This window comes from Puccinia triticina, chromosome 6A (genome assembly GCF_026914185.1).
Source record: "Puccinia triticina chromosome 6A, complete sequence".
Classification (NCBI taxonomy): Eukaryota; Fungi; Basidiomycota; class Pucciniomycetes; order Pucciniales; family Pucciniaceae; genus Puccinia; species Puccinia triticina.
This window is the reverse complement of record NC_070563.1, coordinates 3665-22804: the sequence shown is the minus strand read 5'-3', so window position 1 is coordinate 22804 and position 19140 is coordinate 3665. Positions and strand designations below refer to the sequence as shown.

Here is a 19140-nt window from a genome sequence, read left to right as displayed (position 1 = left end):
AAAGGAGGAAATCGAAATCGATACAATTGGTATAAATGCACCCGTCAAATAAAATTGATGATGTATTTTTTGATCATTATGTGAAGTTGATGAAAACCGATCCTTGGAGGTGATAGAAGAAAAGCAGTATAAAAGACTTTGGAGAGAGTGTTATTGTGAAGAAGTAGAGCCGGCGATAGATGATGGGCGAGGGATTTAACAGACTTTTTAGCTGATTTCTTGAGCCCAGCTTCGACTGGCTTGGACTGCTTCTTGGATATGACCTTTCATGATTTGTTCACCTCCTTCGCTCGCTTGTTTCAAGATTTTCTGCAATCCATCTCGTTGCTCAGTCGACAAACTGTTCGTGATTATGTTCAAGACCGGGTGGCCACTCGTCTCGATATCTGTCTCTCCAAAACACACACACAGAGAGAGAACAAACAAAAACATCAATTATAAACAACAGAGGGCCAGTTTCTCATAAGAAACAAAAAAAGGGTGTGTGAAAGGTTGCAGACTTTTCATGACGGCAGCGAATTCGCAATAAGCATCCAATCGATCCAGAGGGGTCTCCCACAATATCTCGTCGCTCCATAAAGAGCTAGGGGGTATGGTAACATCGTCGGCAGGGTTCGCATGAGTCTGAGGCAAGCAACACAGTCCAAGAGAAGTGTTAGCAAGTCCAATCTTGAAAGCTGATCTTTTGAAAGATGTACTTTGGTTCGGGATGAAGTCAGATGGCCTCGATATATTTCCTCCGGTTGATCAATCACGTCTTCATCATCTAAAAAATGTGGACACATGTCAGACCAGTGGAATGATTCATCATAGCTCACATGTCGGTCTAGGATTTCTCTTATACCGTTTTCCCCATTTTCATCTTCGTCGCTGCCATGGCTGCACAAGTCACTCCCATCTTCAGAGTCGAGATTATACCTTTTCTCGAGCTCGAAACGAGCTGGATAGATTAAACTGCGGTTAACATTCAGAGAGCTCGATCAAGTCTATTCGGGCAATCTTTGACTTACTTCGGATCGCATCGGGTAAGGTCTCAAAGAGTGTGAGGGCGCCCAAGACAAGCTGACCGGAGCTTTGGGCCAGAATGTTATCGACCCCTTCGTTGATGCTGATGGAGAGGATGGCGGAGATGGCCAAGAGGCCGAGTTTTTTGTCGTGAGTTCTCTTGAAGGATGTCAGTCGACTGAACCACTCGCCGAAGAACTCGGAGCTCCAGCCGTTCTTGATCAACACGTCCATTGACAGCCCGGGGTTATAGTAGATCGCGTTGAGGACGACTTCGAGGGCATGCATCAGTAAAGCCTTGGTGGTGATCGGATCGATGGTCGTGATCCCTTGCTGGATAATTCTCATGGTGTGTTCGAGAAACATCGGCACGGCCCCATCGGCGTGCCCTCTCAAGCAGAGCAACACGCTATCGGCTAACTTGCAAGCGATTATTCGGTCCGAGCAACTCGCAGTTTTGCTGGTCATCGTGCTCAAATAGATATCCAGCATCTTGTTCAGCGTGTCTGGATGGCTTGAGATGTATGGGCCACCATAGGAGAGATAGTTGTCTAAGGCTGGGAACATCTCGGCTACAAAATCGGCACCGGAAGTCTTGAAGACATCGTAAATGATATCAAATAGCTCCCATTGCTCGTTCGTGATCGTTTTCAATGCAAACTGTGTGGAGTCGAGCAATTCTAATGCTTCGTCATAAATCTCTGTTGTGGGGATTAGGCAAAGATTGGTCATTAATACACTTGTGCGGAGAGAAAAAGGACTCGGAAATGTACCAACCAACTATCTCTTCCTTCAGAGTGTATTTGATTAGAGGGATTGAAGCGGCTTCAACCTGATAGAGCACGTTGGGATTGCCCTCTAAGCCGACAACGAGTTGCTGCAAAGTTTTGAGGATATTCATTGCAACCAGGACTTTCTCTTCGCTCGAGTCGTCATCCTCATCTCCCGATTGTCGGCGTGCCTCGGCAATCTCAGACATGAGCCTCATGTACGATTGATGGAGGGCCTGAGCCATGTCGGCTGCAAATGGCAGGAGTTCGTCGGAGAACTTGGAGACTAAACTACGAGTGGCCTGTGTGAGACTGTCGAGGTCGACTTCGTTGGAGAGCGCCAAGAGCCCTGCGGATCAAAAAAGAGAAACACTGGTCAATTGGGTCAACAATCCAAAGAGGGATTATGTATGAAACGGCAGGCATCAGTATCCACCTTTCATAATCTGGCCGATATGTGGTGCAACACCCTCATGAACCTGGGGATGTTCGCAAAGTTCAGGTAGGGTGAGTGCAGCTTGGACTCGGACTGGTAAGGAGGGATCCGATAAACATTGAGTGACACCTTGGTAGGCCGTGTTAAGTAGCTGTGGAGCAAGACCTGGTAAGCAAACATGAACCAAATTTCGGTTGATCTATGCGCACTTCCTGTTTTGACCATTCCGATCCAGCAATTTCGAATTTCCGCACGACTTCACAAGTCTATTTTGCAAAAACCCACCCATGTGAGAGACTTTAACAAACCAGATAAAAATGATAAGGTTGCCAAGCACTGACTCGAGCTCTTAGGAAGGCGTGTTCACTCCGGAACTCGGGGAAAACATAAGCTGAGAAAAACTCTTCGATATTGGGTCGGATGGATTTCTTGAAAAAAAGAAGAAAAAGAAAAAAAAAAAGATCGACTGTCAATGCGTGTTTATCTCATTTTGAAAATTTGAATTAAATTACCGTCTCTGTGATCACGGTGGCTAAGTGAGCCAGGGAGCGAAGAGCGCCATCCTTATCCCTTGGAGTGTGACCGGTGGGGTATCTAAGCAGGGTCGATCGAACTGGATGGTCAGTGAAGAATTACTGCAGAGAAGTAAATTGTGAGGGCATTGATGAAGTGGGACGAACGTACTTGGCACATACATCGGTGATAAAGCTGAGTAGGCTCATGAACATGGTCTTCTTGCGCCCGCTGGCCAGGGCGAGGAGGAAGCCGGCTGAGATGGTGCTCGGATTTGAGCAGATATCTTCGAAGAATTCGGCGAATTGGGAGCGCACATAGTCTTCTGGTTGGTTCTCGAACTCGCTGATCTCCTCCTCGGTGATACAAAGTAATGGGAAGATGAAGTGGGACAGGAGTACTGAGACCTGTGGCTTCAGAACGGACCATGTCTCCTTGGGTCGAATACTGAGGGGAAAAAAAAAGAAGAATGAAGATTTCAAAATACGAACAATGAAAATGGGGGGATGATGAAGTTGTTATTTTGTTTGAATTTACCACTCTTCGAAAAAGATGATGGTATGACAGATGACTTTACGGCTCATCCAATCGTGCTCTTGAATGAATAGTTCGACCTGCTCCAGGTACAGTCTCAAGATCGGCCCCGCAAAGGATGAGATGAAGTTCTCTGCAAATGGTCTGTATTGTAGCATGTTGGACGGCAGTTGGGATGGTGAGCCATATCTGGAGTAGAGTCGATTCAACTGTGCATTTTTGTATATAAATCAATTATTTTTATTTTTATTTTTATTTTATTTTATTTTTTAGGCTGGCGGTTGGAATCTACGCACGATAAAATAAGCCCATTTCTTAGCTTTTGACCAGCCCCACCTGTCTTGCTCATCAGGGTCGCCTGGGAAGCCGGGCGAGTTTTTGAGAGTTTTGCGGATGACAGCCAGGAAGAGTTGGCCCCAGGGGATGATCTGCTGTTGCTGGAAGATTGGGAGTTCGGCGGTGATGGATGTTTTGTAGATCTTGAGGGCCAGGTAGAGCAGTGATCCGATGTTCGAGTTAGCGTGATCCAAGCTGGCCGGGGTGGGTAGGAGTGCATAGTTCTCGGGGGGGTTGGAGATGAGGGACTGGGAGAGCTGGAGGAGGATGGGGAAGGAGAGGGAGATGGCATCTGATCTGAGTTGGCTCTTGTCTCTTCCAGACCAGCGGTATAGTCTCATGATCTCCAGCAGGGTGAGCAGGCCGGCCTGGACGAGTGGGAAGTCGTTTGAGCCGAGGAGGTTGACTGTCTGGGGCAGCAGATCTGGCCATCGCTCGGGGTAGTCGGAGGAGATGATGACGGCGAGGGTGGGGAGGAGGAGGGTGGAGATGGAGGAGGGTACGGAGGCGAGGGCGTGGAGGATGTGCTGCTTGAGGAAGGCGCGGTCGTGCTCGGATATCTTGGGCTGGTTGGCGACGGTCTTTGCGAGGCTGGTCTGGCCGTCGTAGGAGGCCCTTGCGAAGTTCTTGAGGTAGATGGCGGCGGCCTGTCGGGCGGGCAGGGGCTGGTCCTGGGAGGCGACGAGCGAGAAGAGCGTGCTGAGGAAGCCCGGGCTGGCCTGGAGAGCGCCAAGTGCTGCCTCGGCCTGGTGGCGGGTGGCGGGTTCGGTGGTGAGGGAGGCCTGGAAGAGCGATCGGAGCTGGTCCATCCTGGAATCGGATGGTTTCTGTCTTCTTTTTTTTTTTTTTTTTTCTTTTTTCGTGTTGGTCGGTACATGGGTGGACACTGACAGCCACGGGCACTCCCCCGGGGGACTGACTAGCGGGGGGGGTTCATTCTTTACACAAATATTGAAATATTGATTTGATCAAGCAGCAGGGTATAAGATTCGGATTGCAAAGGGAAAACAAGTGGATGAACCGCAACAACCAACAGCAATAGATCGCCATCCCCAAAAACAGGCTCATCCAGTCGGCACGCAGACCACCGCGGCGGGGGCCCGGACCACTCTCTTGCGCCAGATAGCGCAGAGGTCTAGTCCTTCTCGTGAGATGTGAAAACAATATACGGCCGTTACTGGGTGGGGGATAGGAGCACACAAACACACACACGCACGCACGCACACACACACACACACATATGTATATATTTAAGTCAGACCAAGTCGTGGGTTAGAACCAGCTTTACAGGATGAGAAGCTTCGGGTCGATGAGATAGAAGGGCCGATCATGGTAGCTAAGACGATTAAAAAGAAGAGGGAAAAAAGGAGACAGAGAGAGAAGCGAGAGAGAGACGAGAGAAGAAGAAAAAGAAGAAGAGAGGCAAAGAAGTGGATGAGAGGAACCCCAGGTTCACAAGATGCTGCACTGTTGGGCATAGAAAGAGACAGCGGATCAGCAAGCTGAGATTCAGAGATTTGACAGATAAACTCATCCCAACCTTGGTGCGATTGCGTCTACCACCACCCTTCTTGGCCAACAATGCGTACCGAGTTGCGTGCTCGAACACTTCGCGAACCCCTTGACCCAGTTTTGCACTGCACTCGAGGTAACGCTGCGAGCCAATCTTCTGTGCGACGGCCATTCCCTGTGATTGTAATCCCAGATGTCAGCTTGGTCTTGATGAGAGAGGGGATCGAATAATCGGGAGCCTACCTCTTCGGGTGTCACGGGTTTTTGGCTGGTTCGTCTTAATTCTTCAATCGTCTTGGGGTCAGTCCTAGGTAGGTAGGATGTGAGGATCATCAATATCAGAAATCGTGGTTCGGATAGATAGCCCAGCTAGTTCGTAGAGATCTGCGCTTTACCTGAGATCTTTCTTGCAGCCAACGAGGACGATCGGAAGGCCTTGGCAGAAGTGTAGGACCTCGGAGATCCACTTCTCTTGGACGTTATCGAGCGAATCGGGCGAGTCGATCGCAAAGCAGATCAAGATCACGTTCGAGTCGCTGATTCCCGGTTTTGTATAAGTCAAAGGCAGCGTAGATAGGAGGATCATGAGAAGCAGAGGGATGGATGATCAGCATGAGTTACCAGCAAAAACTGATCCCAAACGAGTGCGATGAGGATGTTTTTTGTTTTGTTTGGGTGGGTGGGTGGAAAGGCCTACGGGTAAGATAACGGTCGGAGCCTGTCGTAATCTTCCTGGCCGGCGGTATCCCAGAGTGCAAGTTCGACCCGTTTACCATCGACCTCGACATCGGCCACGTAGTTTTCAAAGACGGTAGGGACGTAGACCTATGAGAAGCGAACAAGATAAAATGTAAATGTATTTCAGCAGATGAACATCATTTGGGCGCATTTGGCCGGTTGGTTTGGGGGCAAGGGTCAGCAGAGGGTGGGATGAGGATCACGAAGCAAAGTGAAGGGAGTGGCTCGAAAGACAGGGAAAGAGAGAGAGAGAGAGAGATGCGAAGAGCCGAGAAGGGAACGGAAGCGGGGACGTGGGAGTTGTGGTAGCAGTAGTACTACTGCCACTACTACTGGTGGGAGGGAGTAGTCGGACATAGGATGGGGACCCACCTCGGGAAATGTGCCCTTCGAGAAGACGATAAGCAAACAGGTCTTTCCGCAAGCACCATCGCCGACGATGACTAGTTTTCGGCGGATCTCTGACATCTTGGGGTGCTTTAAGACTGTGTGTTCGGGCTTTCGGTGTCCGGTGTTGAGGTGGGTGGAGATGGAGATGGAGAGCGAGGGAGATGCAGACTAGAGGGAGAAGCAGAAGCAGAAGCAGAAGCAGATGGAGATGGAGATGGAGATGGAGATGGAGAAGCAGATGGCGAAGTGCAAGATGGAGATGGAGACGAGATGGGGTGGGCCCAGGCAGGAGAGCGCAGGGGGAGGGGTCTGAGCACTCGGGGACACCCCACGGGGGAGCAGCGGGGGACCGACCTCGGGAACAGTCAGGCGCAAGCTGTGTTGGCTGTGTATTATTTATTTATTTATCAAAAAAATGGATTTATAATGTACATAAGACTCCGACACACACTCTGGGCCCTGGCCAGCGAGCAAGCTTGTGGCCGAGGCGTCTGCGGGGAGGCCAGGCAGCCAGACCGAAGGAGCTCCGAAGGAGAATAAATACATATTTAAACACAACGCCCTGCCAACCGCATCACAGTTCGGCACAACGTTGCATATCCAATCGAAATCACAGCCAAGACATCGTGTGCGCCCAGATCGAGTGGGCGCAGCAAGGAAATTTTAGAACCGGGTCAAGTTGATTTGGCCTTCACTAAAAATTTATGAGCCACTGCCAGTTACCAGCCCCACGAATTGACCAGGGCTTGTTCGGGCGGATGATCACTAAACTTTGGTTAGGTTCTGCCGGGGGAATTTCTCTCAACACAAGTTTTTTTTCTTCCATCCCTAAAATGGACATCAAAGCCCTCTTGGTGTGTGTGTGTATGTCAACCTATCCAAGTATCGTGTGTGACTGCTGTTCGGGCATAATGCAAAAGACTCAGACAAGTCGTATTACTCATCATCCACTTGGAATCTGAGTTGCTGTCATAGATTACACGAAGATGGGCTAGAAGAAGTCAGTACAGATTACCGGTCGAATCATAAGGTCAGTACAGTACATGTGCGTCGTGAAGTTCGAAAAAGAATTTGAGAACAAAATCAATTTCTTCGGGCGGAGGGGTTAGTATGAATTAGGTCACTGTATTGTTTGCGTTAATGGTCACAAAGACCTGCTTGATTGTAATCACACATGATAATGGTTAACGAACTTGATTTAAGTATATTATCAAAGATTACTTGACAATCCGGGTCATGATCAATGGGGTGGAAAACCCCTTGCGGATTGTGTGTGTGTGTGTGTGTGTGGGTTTGACTACTCTCCAAAGATCAGCTCGACTTCATCGACGGCCGGCCCACTGTGATGAGAAGCATTCAGCGGGGATTGAGGTCCGAAATGTGGCGAACGATGTGATGAAGCCCGGGGACTACCGGTCAGCTCAAGATGATGCGAGACTCGCTCCCGTTCGATTTGATCTGTCACCTCGTCATCATCGCGACCATCAAACACCACCGGTCGTAGGGCGGGGCTCTTGGGCTCGCTGCTCTTCTTTCGTCGAGGGATTTGGGAGGGCGAGCCGTGCTGGTTTTCAGACGTCTTCCGTTCTTCCTCTAGTGCCGTAATCGTCTCCGGTGACAAGTGCTCCCACTCCGCCCTACGATCCTGCTGGTTATCTTCATCCTTGAATTCATCTAGCGATGACACGCCACCGTCAGAACCAAACTCGCCCCCGAGATAGCCAATCGAGGCTATACTCTCACTATCCGATATGTCGTCAAAATCGCCGAGCAGCTCGCCAAGTCGGTTCCACGCAGATGTTGCAGCATCATCGCTTCGCTCCAACAAGCCGTTACTAGAAACCGAGTAATGTGGGTAGAAAAGGCTTTCAACCTCATAATCCTCCAAGAATCCATCGATCGTTGTGCTTGGGTCAGAAGATCGCGTGTTGTCATGAAACGATCGCACTGGTGGAAATACATCCGATTCTGCGGATGCGTGTGGTGATTGTGCAGCCTGGGGCCCGTTAAGGCCACCTTGACGATCACCTTGATGACCTGTCGTTTGAGCATTGTTGGTAGGGCCATCTGCCGGATTAGCCACTGAATTTGAAGGGCGGCGATACAAATGAGGTGCAAAGGCTGAGTAGTGCTTGCAGTTGTAAAAGCTAACAAGCGATCGCAAAGCTTGCTCTTGCGGCTAGATCGAAAAACCAAACAAAAAATGTGAATGGGTTGAATAGATGTTTGACAAAAACTAATAAGATGTGACATACGAACGAGTCTTCAACTTCTCCATCGAGATCCACTCCCAAGAGCCACTCATCCCGCAGATTTGCCCGACAGTTGAGGTAAATCGCAGTGATCACTTTCATGTTGGCTGGGGCGATCAAACCTGGTCAGTCTAAGCTCTTGTGAGATATCCACCAGCAAAAAACATCGCACCCTGTCGCCACTTTCTTCCACAAAAAGGCACTTGGCTTTTAATCACTTTCAACACGTACAGCTGTAAAGTAGGTTGGTTAGCCCTCAGGATGCGCTTCAAAATAGCCTGGTGGTGCAATATTGATTACCAGTAAGCAACCGTGTCAACATCACACGTATCAAAGAGTAGAGCATACCGAGCTTTTATATTGAACAAGCAATAGGATCCGATGCACCCGACCCTTGGTCAACTTTTGTAAGATGTGAACAAAGTTGATGGTAGAGAAGAAATTTCTCCAAGAGTAGTCAGTAATCACTTCGACGTCGTCGTCTGACTGGCGAGCCGATCTTGCGACAAGAGGAGTTGGGTTTCGCTGCAGAGGGGACTCTTCAGGACAAGGTTCTGTGGGAAAACGTGAGCCGTACAACGCACAGTACCGAAAAAAACTGACGTAAAGAGTTAACCAAGGCGAACGTCATAAACAGTCAATAAAAAAAAACCCCTTACTTGTAGTCCTCGCACTCGTTTTTTGTTTTGACTTGTACTGCAACCTCTTGCAAGCCGAACATTTTCAGTATCAGTAGCAAGCAGTTTGAATCAACCAACAACTGGGCCAGATAGTGAAATTTCATGACATCTACAGTTTCCAAGCAAGGTTAGTATATATCTGTTTATGACGAGAGAGTGACGAACGGGAGGCCTTGAACCATTTGAGTGTTAAGATCAAGATAGCTGAAACCGCCTTGGAAGTGATTTCACGATGTCTGAGAATGTCAATGTCTTCGATCGTGGGAGGCGGCTTCTCTGTGATTTGAATTTATAAGAGTGGTCAATTCCATCACGAGATTTGTCGAAACAGAAGAAAAATGTAAACGAACGTGGCTCGGATTCATTGGAGTTATTTGAGTTGGTGTTTGCTGTCACGGTGGCTAGCAGTAGCTTTAGGAGGACGATCACAGCGCTTTGCATTTGCGGGAGGATACTCCGCTAAGAACGAGAGAGGGGACGTCAATGCTAGTCGAGGGAGCTCGTCAACAAAACCTGCGCACTAACATACAGCAGCTCGACGCGCTGGAGTCTTCGGGTATCTAAGGCATCTTGTTTCAACTTCTGAGCGGTTTCGTGATCATTCAGCTGCTCAGCCGTCGTAACATCGCACCAAATCCGTTCCTCCAACTCAATCAGCATCTGTAAGGAATCGGGAAGTGGCGGTTGGTCATCGATATTCGTAGGGAACGAGAACGATGTAGTTTGGTCCATTGCCATAGTTGATATTTTGTCTGTGATGTTTTGGATCGGGTCTCGTTCGAGTGATTTGTTCCAATTAGCTTCAGCGCAGGCTTCAACTTTGGCAAGCCCGGATTCATCAGCCATAAATTCCTCTCGAACCTTCCAGGTTTGCCACAGTTCGGTACTGATTCTGAGATGACTCATATATAGTTCACCTGCCTCATCGATACTTCGGGGGACAAGAGAGGGTACCCCATTACTGCTCATTTTTGCGTTGGCAGCCGAGAAAGGTAGCACGAAAGGTCGAGTTTGATCTGTTTGAAATTGCTGTTTCTTAAGTTTCTGCTGGGGTGAGGGTGGTGGAGAGGGGGCTGGAGTGCCGGGTTGAAGGTTGTTATTGGGTAGAGCTTTGATCTGCCCAGAGGGGTCATGCGGGATGGTAGAATTAGCGGGGTGGTACATGGCACTAGGTCGGATGGGGGTGGGTGCGGCGGCAGCAGCGAGTCGAGCAAGATAGATTTCGGATACGTCTGGCGGAACATAGGTGGGGTATTTCGTGATGATCTCTTTTCTGAAAGTGTAGAAATCGAGCGGGGAGACTTTGAAAGAACTCGCAGGAGTAGACTGGTTGGGTGGCAGGCTTTCGATGGATCGGACCATCTTCTTGACACGGTCGACATCGCGCATACCACCGAGGGTGACAAGCATAGTTTTCCATAGCAAAAGTAGGAGCTAGGTTATTGAAGATGAATGTCAGTCTGGTAGAAGGAGGGTGCAAATCGAAGCACTTACTTTTTTGACTGGGTACCCCTTCGCGTTTTTCTCGCGCAGACCAGCAACCAGACTGAGCATATAGATCGGTAGTGGGGGGTCTAAACCCACTGTAAGAGAGAAAGACCACGAGTTTAACCAACACGGCCACACGAGATCGGAGGAGGGTTAAAGTTATGGTGGCGAGACCAAAAAAAAGACTTACTCAATTCTTCGCCCCAGGAGTCGTCACCCCTGAAGACTTCGACCATGAAGTATAGTACGGCCAGATGGATAGCTAGTTCGCCATTGATCTCTTCGAGGAATGCTTGACGATCATGAGCATCCAAGTAGGGGCCGGTGGGTGAGAATGATAAGTTGGGATCAGGTGCTTCGGGTAGGCTGCTAATCCAATCATGACGACCACCGACGCCTTTGAGGGCGACAAAGATGGCTTCCAATGCGCCGGCCTCTCGTAAGAGTTGAGCGTTTGAGATGACGAGCTGGACGTGATGCTCGGTGGAAGTGGAGTGGGCAAAGGTACCTTGGGCGATATAGAGTATCTTCCTTGCTGCATCAAAACGGATCTCGGGATCTTTATCTTCGAGTCGGTCGAGTAGATGGATGATATAACTCTTCTGGATGGTAGAGGAAGCTTGGACCCAGTCGAGTTCGACCTTCAGCTTCTCTCGAGACCATTCACGCCAGGTTTTGGTTGAGCCCGGTTTCTGCTGAGCTGAGGGCTGTTGATGGTTAGATTCAGGATCGTACTCCCAAGTATCGCGCCCTTCGAGGACACCAGGGACCTCGACGTATGAATAGAATTCATCGAGCTCATTGGTTAATGTATCACAATCGACAGCTGATGGGGGCTGCTGATCGGCAGGATGGGGAGCAGGGATGTGAGGAGGATGAGAATGGACTGATGGAAAGTCGTAAACCATTGGCTGTGGAGAGAGAGAAAGAGAGAGGCAGAAGATCAGATTGGCAGATTGATCGATCGATTGGTTGGTGTATGTAATTTGAACAGACTGACGCGCTCCTTGTTTGATCCCTTGTTGAGTTTGAGCTGGTTAAGGGTGATGTTACTATTATTCGCGATGTTGTCGTTCTGATTGATAGCGGGGCCGGCCAGGTTTGGGTTATTGATCTGCTGGTTTTCTGGCTTAGAGTTCTGGTTGTTGTTGAGATTGAGTTGGTTGAGGTTGGTGTCGATGATATCCCTACCCTGGGGGCCGCCCCCACCGCTGACGGTGGTTCGACCAGGCCCACCATGCCAGGGTTTCTCGGAAGGGGGGTGGGTGGCAAAGGCGAGGGCGACGCTTGAGGATCGGCGGTTGAGGAAGACAGGGTTGGTGTACGGTTGTTGCTGGTGCGGATCGAAGACGGGGGTGGCTGAGTTGGGTTCGACTGGAGAGAGCGATGATGCGCTTGCGGGTTGGCTGTTCTTGGTTTCGAATGAGGTTTGCAGGCGAAGGGGTAGCTGGCTTGCAGGAGGAGGAGGCTGGCCGTCCTGAGAGGACATCGTCGTTGGTTTTGGTTTTTGGATGATCCAGTGGTGTCTTTGGCGCTGGTACTGTTTGCGGGGGGGATGGCCGATCGGGAAGCCCCCTCTTCCGCGCACAGGGGGCTCCACCCGCTGCGCATCAGATCCGGGCGCAGCACCGGAAACATCCCAGCCGGCCGAAATATTCCAGCAACGAGCTTCCGGCCACCAACTCCGAACTCCGCCCCAGCATTCACATGTCCCGGCTGCCCCTTTCAGCTTGGAAGTCTTGGCAACACCCAAACAGGCTCTGCGCAGCCAGCCCCCGTCAGTCACCCATCCTCCTGGCTGCCAACACAACAAATACCCCCCTGACACAAACACATACATAGTCCCCACCCAAGCAGTAACCCACCCCAAAAGATACCCACCTCTAGAGCGAAGGTCCTTCGCCTCCTCCAGCCCATCCGCACTCCCAGTACTCAAAAAACTGCTCGACATCATGTCTCAACCCGAATCTAAGACCGTGCCCTTTGCACCAAGCTCACCCACTCTCTGCAACTTCCTCGATCGCAACCATCAGTTTGCCTCTACCTGCGACCCCGACGTGTTAGCTAGTACCTGCAAGGGACAATCCCCATCTGTATTCTGGCTCGGATGCTCGGATTCTCGTGTGCCTGAGGGAGTCGTCATCCAAGCTGGGCTGGGCGAGGTGTTTGTGCATGTAAGCATCTACATCCATGTATCTCAAAGATATATACAAAAAAAAGAGAAGAAAACATAATCATGAACATGCCCATTTATATTCGCCTTCCTATCTGTAGCGGAATGTAGCAAACGTCTTCAACCCCGAGGATACGTCTGCGACTGCTGCATTGGCATACGCTGTCAACCACCTCAAAGTCACCCACGTCGTCGTCGTCGGTCACGAATCTTGCGGAGGCTGTGCGGCTGCACTTGCTGCAGCGACCGCACACAAGTCCGACGAGCCTGCGCCAGCTGTGCCGACCGACAAGGGCGAGGCGGCGATCGCCAAATGGATCGATCCGATCAAGAACCTGGCCTACCAAGAGCTGAAGAAACCAGACCAACAGTTCAGCCTGCCCAAGCTTATCACCCTCAACGTCGAAAATCAGGTCAAGAACATCATCCACCACGAAATCATCCAGAAAGCCTGGGCGAGAGGCCAAACCCTCTCTGTCCATGGCTGGGTTTACAACCTTTCATCCGGCAAAGTTCAAGATCTCGGACTTACTCAATCCAACCCTTAAATTTCAACTTGTCTTCCCCCCTCGTGATGACATATTTTCTACCACCCATTTGCCTAGCACCACACAATTCATAGGCTCATTCATACATACATGCCTCTTCCCCGCTGAACCCGAATTCATATAGCCCTCAGTTCATGATTGTTGTTACGCACCAAAAAGAAAAATTGATAGCCTGACGACTGAAGCTCTTGTGAAGTTCTTGCAGTGAGATGAAATAACCAAATCTTGATTGAAGATGCTGCTGCGAGCGCATGCACCTGTGGTAGACTAAGTTTTCATGCCCAGGGGGCAGGGACAGGTCAACTGAGATTGCTGCCCGGGCTGCCGATTAACGGGCATCCCGATTGAGTCCCTCTCATCTTGCTGGAGTCAAAGGATACGCTGGGCGTGATGAAGTTAGGTCGAAGAAGTCTTACGAGGAATCAGAGTCATACGGACTATGATGTACCATGTGCGGTGGACTCATCGCAGCTGGCTGTTGCGAGAGCTGAGATGGGACTCTACATAAATGTGATGTGCTTGTGGCTCGGTGATTCAAGGACCGGGACATAGTTCGGGCCATATCTTGGTTGCATATTTCTTCAAAACAGGGCATTGGAGATTACAAGAGATTCGGATCTTAGGTACACTGGGAATTAACAAGTGAGAGCTGCTGTGGCACTGTCAACGGGGTCCGAAGTGGAGACCTACATGCGATGCGGTATTTCCATTTTGAGATGATCAATGGACAGCTACGTTTGACAAAGGACGAGAAAGAAAATGTCAGTGAGCTGCGTGAGTATATGGCAGCCGAGCAAGGTAGACGGTAAGAGGTCAGGCATATGCTTGTCTTATTTTCGTTCCGCTTTCGCCGAAGCGTTGGAAAGTGAAGAAATATCTGCTCATCATTGATCCTGGAGAGAGAGAGAAGGGGAGATTTTGTTCGACTTACAATGTCCTCCTCGGCTCCGCGGGCTAGCTGATGAGTCCGTGCCAGGCGACGATAACCCCCAGAGGAGATGGGGTATTTAAAAGGTGCAGCGGCTCGCCGAGTTTGACCTAACGTGATGATCGTCCGCTGCTGCGGTCTGCTTCACGCCCGCGGCGAGCTGCGGCGCGGTGGGCAGCTGGAGAGTCTGGCGAAAGCCAGCGCCGACGGCTGCCCCACGACCCTCGACGCCAACCGACCCGTACCCTCGAATTCATCTCCAAGGCTCTATCAAATGGTAGGCTATCTCTGGCGCCCTGTAGTACAGCAAACGTTTTGGTCGGCTAGCGTCATGTTGATCTGGAAACTTGTACACCCATTCTGATAGGATAACGCAGGTTCCGCCGACTTACAATGGTTACTCCTCCGAGTGAGTGGCTCGAATTGAGAAACCATCAAGCTCTAGTTCACTTCCACCGTACCCGTCAGCTGAAGTTTCCTACGCACAGGGATGGAACTCTAAAGTCGTCAAGCGTGGCTCCGCTGGCTTTATGTTCAGTTCAGAAGCCGGAAACTTGAAGGTGCGCAGACCCGTAACTTTCGAAGCTTCATGTAGGCTGACCTTACATGCCTGTCTCTTCGTTTCCTGCGTTTGCCAGAACACCCACTCTCCTCGTTATTCCGGTCTCGTTCACCCGAAGCCAATGGGTGTGACTGCAGCACCATCCGGTGGTGTTTTGATCACCACTCGAAAGGCCTCAGCCAACCGTTCGTGTTCCCTCTACCGATCTTCTCTCATGACCTTGCTTTACACAAGGCTGATACCCACGAAACTCATCAGCCCGTCAGGTTAAGGCCGCACGTACCACCGTCCGAGTCAACGGATCAATGGCCGGCTCCCGACGAGCTGCTGGAAAAGCCGCCAAGGCCGCCAAGAACTATCGCTCTGACCTTGCCAGGGCCGCTATTCTCCGCGCTGCCCGAATTGCCCAGACAAACGTCCGAAGCAAGAAGCCCAAGTCCGCATAAACAATATCTGATCACCCAGCCCAACGATTCATTCTTTATGATAGTAGATGCTACGCGCCGAATCTTTGTCATTTTCCCCACAGGAATCCAATTGAGCCATTTCTTATGACCCCCTAGACATCTTGCTTTCCACCATCGAATTCACTGCAGACCAAGCTGCACCTGTTCGTTCCCCTGTGCCCCTGGCTTGCACCACGGTGATTTGTCTCATTTGTTTTGATTTGACAGCTATGGTAGCTCCGGACAATGCTGAAACCATTACGATACATCCATCGTAATGGCCGTTGTGGTGTATTGTAATTGGTCACCAATACATGTATTTGGAAATCTGTGTCGCGCATTGCTGTGCTCATGCGCTACCGCTGCAATTGGGGTTCTCAAAGTTGCGACATAGCGGCATACACCCGGGGAGTACCTCCACGGGCAAACTTAACCCAAGTCCCTTGCTGCTGCGGGTGTCTAACAAACCTAACTTAACTAAGTCCGGAGTTGGAGGCGCGAAGCGCCTCCACCGGAGGGACTTATGTGGTATCGGTGATTTAGGGCTGAGAGCAACGGCCAAAAACCAACTCCCCAACAAATGTTGCTATAGCTCCATAACCCCCGGTGTTTCCACCAAAGTTTTTGGATAATCTGAAAGCCATACATCTTGGCTAATTTTTGATGCACTTTCATGTCACATTTCTACCTGCCCCACCTCTTAAAAAAAACATCAAAAACTCAGCTGTCTTAGCTGTCATGGGGTTTTCTCAATTCTACATTGACCACATTGTACGATTGGGCACCAGCAAGAGCCACCAGAAAAGGGTATGATATACCCAGCCTTCTGATGATTCTAAGTCTGAATGTAGAGGGTGATTACACAAAAACAGAACCACCCAGAGGCCCTGAATGTTGATGTACCTCTCAGGCCAAAATCACCTGTAAGGCTTAAGTCCCTCCCAGAGGGAGGCCTTTGGCCTCCCTCGGGAGGGACTTAGTTAAGTTAGCTAACAAACTGGTCATCAACATACACACACTTACCTGTGTTTGTAAGCTTGGAAAATGTGTCCAAAGAGAGATAGAGAGAGATATGTACCTTGTTTTTCAGGACTGTTGGAGAGTAAAGCATGCACATGATCAATTGCTGCCTGGTTTTTCTTGAGCTCTATGGAAAGAGCCGGGGCTTGGAGCGCAACTTGCCGGGTCCATAGTCAGGAGGTGGTTGAGGAAGGTCAATGATGGCTTACAATGGGTTGGTGCCGGGTCCATAGTCAGGAGTTGGTTGAGGAAGGTTGACAAGGGCTTGCAGCGGGTTGAGAGGAGGGTGTTGGTTTTGGGAGGCGGGCTCAACAGTTTTTTTCTGATCAGGCATGGAGGAGTTGAGCAGAGACTGGACAGGAGGAGGAGGAGGAGGAGGAGAAGGAGAAGGAGGAGGAGAAGGAGGAGGAGGGGAGGGCAGGCTTGGAGGAGCTGGCATTATGATGACAGGAGGCAAATCGAGGACCTTGGCATTTTGGATGGATATGAAGTCAAAGAAAACCTAACTGGTCAGGCCATGATGAGACCAGCAATCAACAGTCATGACTGCATACAAGCATGTTTAAGAGCATGATACTGCCTAGAGATTGCCCGTGGGTGGTACCCGGTATCCGTGGGTGGGTCTGTGTATCCAAATTTGGGAGAAAAAGGAGCGGGTACCCGCTCATGTACCCGCCAAGTGCGCTCACCAAGGGATTGTAACCCGTCTTAATGTCTGGTCTGTGCCGGATGCCCTCTATGTGCTGGACACCAAGAGGGCATACACTCTTGATTGTCCGGCACAGACCGGATATTGAGAGGGTGTATGTATGCCCTCTCAATGTACGGTATGTGCTGGACAGGGTATACACACACCCTCTCCATGTCTGGCACAGACCAGACATCAAGAATTCACACACATACATATGTGAATCCCCCGCGCTGTGGAACTACTCTTGGGATGAATAGAGCTGGAGAGGGAATGGTGCTTTGATGGGCTGCCTCTCTGGGAACAAGAAAAAGATATAAGAGTGTGGACTCTTATGGAAAGGTGTGGCTATAGAGGATTCTTGAGGTATGTCTTGAGGGTTACTTTTCTACTAATCTAATATTTTGTACACAGATAACAAGCTTGTCCAATCTGATTTATTGGCATAAGCAAGGCTAATGATAGGTGACCAGTGATCTGAATTACTTTGACAGGATCTGATGGGGAATAAATGAAGAGGAAAACAACCCAGTTTATATACACAAGAAAGAGGAGCCATGAGGAAACAAGGATAACCTGCAGGGAAGCATAGAACATTCTACTTCTATAGGATGAAACAGCCATGTGGTCAGAGTAGTGGTTCAAGGAGTCACATGATGGTGTAATAGTGGGTGGGGATGATGCCATCTTCTGGGGGCTATGGTGCAATCTTCCTAGTTGGAGGAGGGGATATGTGAGACATAAAAGGGGTAGAATATTCTATGATCTAAGATAGGAGGAGTTATGAGTTTCAGGAAGTGTTTCAGGAAGAAGTAATCTAAGGATCTAAGATAGGAGGAGTCAGGTGTTTCATGAAGTGTTTCAGGAAGTAATAATCTAGGTGGGGTTTGGGGCTGTGTCTAGTATAATGTGTATCATGTTGGGTTTGGAGGGTGAAAGGTTTCAAGGGTGCTTATACATCTTTGAGCACATGGTTCTAAGGAAACACTAGAAGAAGGGGGTAACATGTGATCTGGGTAGATGTTTGAGACTAGGAAGAGGGTTTATCCAAGAGAGGGGGAGTGTGGGAAGAAGGAATACTATTATCCAGGGTATGACCATTGAGTGGGGATGTTGAGGGGCTTGGGCTTTGCTGACAAGGGGGCCAGAGGTATGGGATTTATTCTTGAGGTGTGACAGCATTGTGATTGATGGTTGCTGGTTTTCTGGGTAGATCAGGATTGGCTTACCACATCCACCCCCAAATTAGATGATGTCCCCATCATCCAGAAAAAAAATAAAAGAGGCCAATCCTGAAGAGAGAAGAAAAGCTAGCCTATGACAGAGGAACAAGGAAGAGATGACCTGAAGTGAAAAAGAAACTATGTTTTGTAGATTTTATAAAGCCTAAAAAGTGAATTTGAGGGGAGAGGTTATGAGAGGAAAAGGAAGGCTATTGGCTTGCCACCCCCAAATTGGGTGAACTTGAGTTGGGGTGTGAAGATCTAATCTAAAAAAAAACAGAGAGAAGGGACTGCTCTCTTGGGGAAATGGGGAAACAACAACAGCCACCCCCAAATTGGGTGATTGTGACCAGGTTACAGGGTTTTAGGAGATTCTGGCTAGCAGGGATAGTCCATGTCCCTTGTTTGTTTGTTCTTTTTGTCTAGATATGAAAGTTCCTAGAGTTTTACCAAAACCAAGATGAGAAATACCCTTCAACCTATGGAACTTGAAGTTAGCAAGGATCCAAATATTCCATAGATTAATTTTTTGGATTTTTGGAAGGGGAGTTGGGGAAAACCAAGGAACTGGGAGTTTATGCTGAGTCCTGGTTGACTTGATTATTTGCTTTAGGCATTTCAGAAAAAATTGAGCTCCAGGATCCTTTTGGCTTCTGTCAGGGGGTTTGAAGAGTGGATATTCAAGGTTATTAGGAATAAACTGGTGATTTGGAAGAGAATGTGATTCCTGTGGATTATTTGTTAGAGAGGCTGATTCCAATTTTCTTTCTGTGGGTTTACCAGGGTCTTTGTGGAAAACATGTCTTCCCAAACTACAAATGGAGGCTGAGTTGGGAATGGAGGTTTCATCAACTAGTAATAAATTTGCACCATGATCATTTGAGGAAGGCAAGTTTGG

The 19140-nt window shown here is 49.3% G+C and overlaps 5 protein-coding genes across 5 annotated transcripts; 2 read left to right on the top strand and 3 right to left on the bottom strand.

Moving 5' to 3' along the window:
• Window positions 1-207: 207 nt before the first annotated feature.
• Window positions 208-4403, bottom strand: PtA15_6A5 (uncharacterized protein; the record flags this gene model as incomplete). The annotated part of the gene is made up of 15 exons (XM_053170322.1): window positions 208-386; window positions 501-624; window positions 699-766; window positions 845-940; window positions 1011-1706; window positions 1783-2124; window positions 2212-2362; window positions 2421-2477; window positions 2553-2639; window positions 2724-2805; window positions 2896-3171; window positions 3262-3467; window positions 3555-3789; window positions 3919-4004; window positions 4173-4403. The coding sequence occupies 15 exons, from the start codon at window positions 4401-4403 to the stop codon at window positions 208-210; spliced, it is 2916 nt and encodes a 971-aa protein (XP_053020932.1).
• A 643-nt stretch (window positions 4404-5046) lies between these two features.
• On the bottom strand, window positions 5047-6312 carry PtA15_6A4 (uncharacterized protein; the record flags this gene model as incomplete). The annotated part of the gene is made up of 6 exons (XM_053170212.1): window positions 5047-5061; window positions 5135-5281; window positions 5350-5413; window positions 5502-5642; window positions 5804-5931; window positions 6217-6312. The coding sequence occupies 6 exons, from the start codon at window positions 6310-6312 to the stop codon at window positions 5047-5049; spliced, it is 591 nt and encodes a 196-aa protein (XP_053020931.1).
• Window positions 6313-7531: 1219 nt separating this feature from the next.
• PtA15_6A3 (uncharacterized protein) lies at window positions 7532-12143 on the bottom strand (the record flags this gene model as incomplete). The annotated part of the gene is made up of 11 exons (XM_053170101.1): window positions 7532-8413; window positions 8490-8593; window positions 8659-8764; window positions 8835-9084; window positions 9146-9275; window positions 9332-9442; window positions 9517-9625; window positions 9692-10600; window positions 10661-10749; window positions 10845-11565; window positions 11655-12143. 11 exons carry the CDS (start codon window positions 12141-12143, stop codon window positions 7532-7534), a joined length of 3900 nt encoding a protein of 1299 aa, XP_053020930.1.
• A 22-nt stretch (window positions 12144-12165) lies between these two features.
• Window positions 12166-13375, top strand: PtA15_6A2 (uncharacterized protein; the record flags this gene model as incomplete). Its single annotated transcript, XM_053169991.1, has 2 exons — window positions 12166-12828; window positions 12929-13375. The coding sequence occupies 2 exons, from the start codon at window positions 12166-12168 to the stop codon at window positions 13373-13375; spliced, it is 1110 nt and encodes a 369-aa protein (XP_053020929.1).
• A 1046-nt stretch (window positions 13376-14421) lies between these two features.
• On the top strand, window positions 14422-15311 carry PtA15_6A1 (uncharacterized protein; the record flags this gene model as incomplete). Its single annotated transcript, XM_053169880.1, has 5 exons — window positions 14422-14580; window positions 14671-14712; window positions 14792-14863; window positions 14942-15050; window positions 15124-15311. The coding sequence occupies 5 exons, from the start codon at window positions 14422-14424 to the stop codon at window positions 15309-15311; spliced, it is 570 nt and encodes a 189-aa protein (XP_053020928.1).
• Between the last annotated feature and the right edge of the window lie 3829 nt (window positions 15312-19140).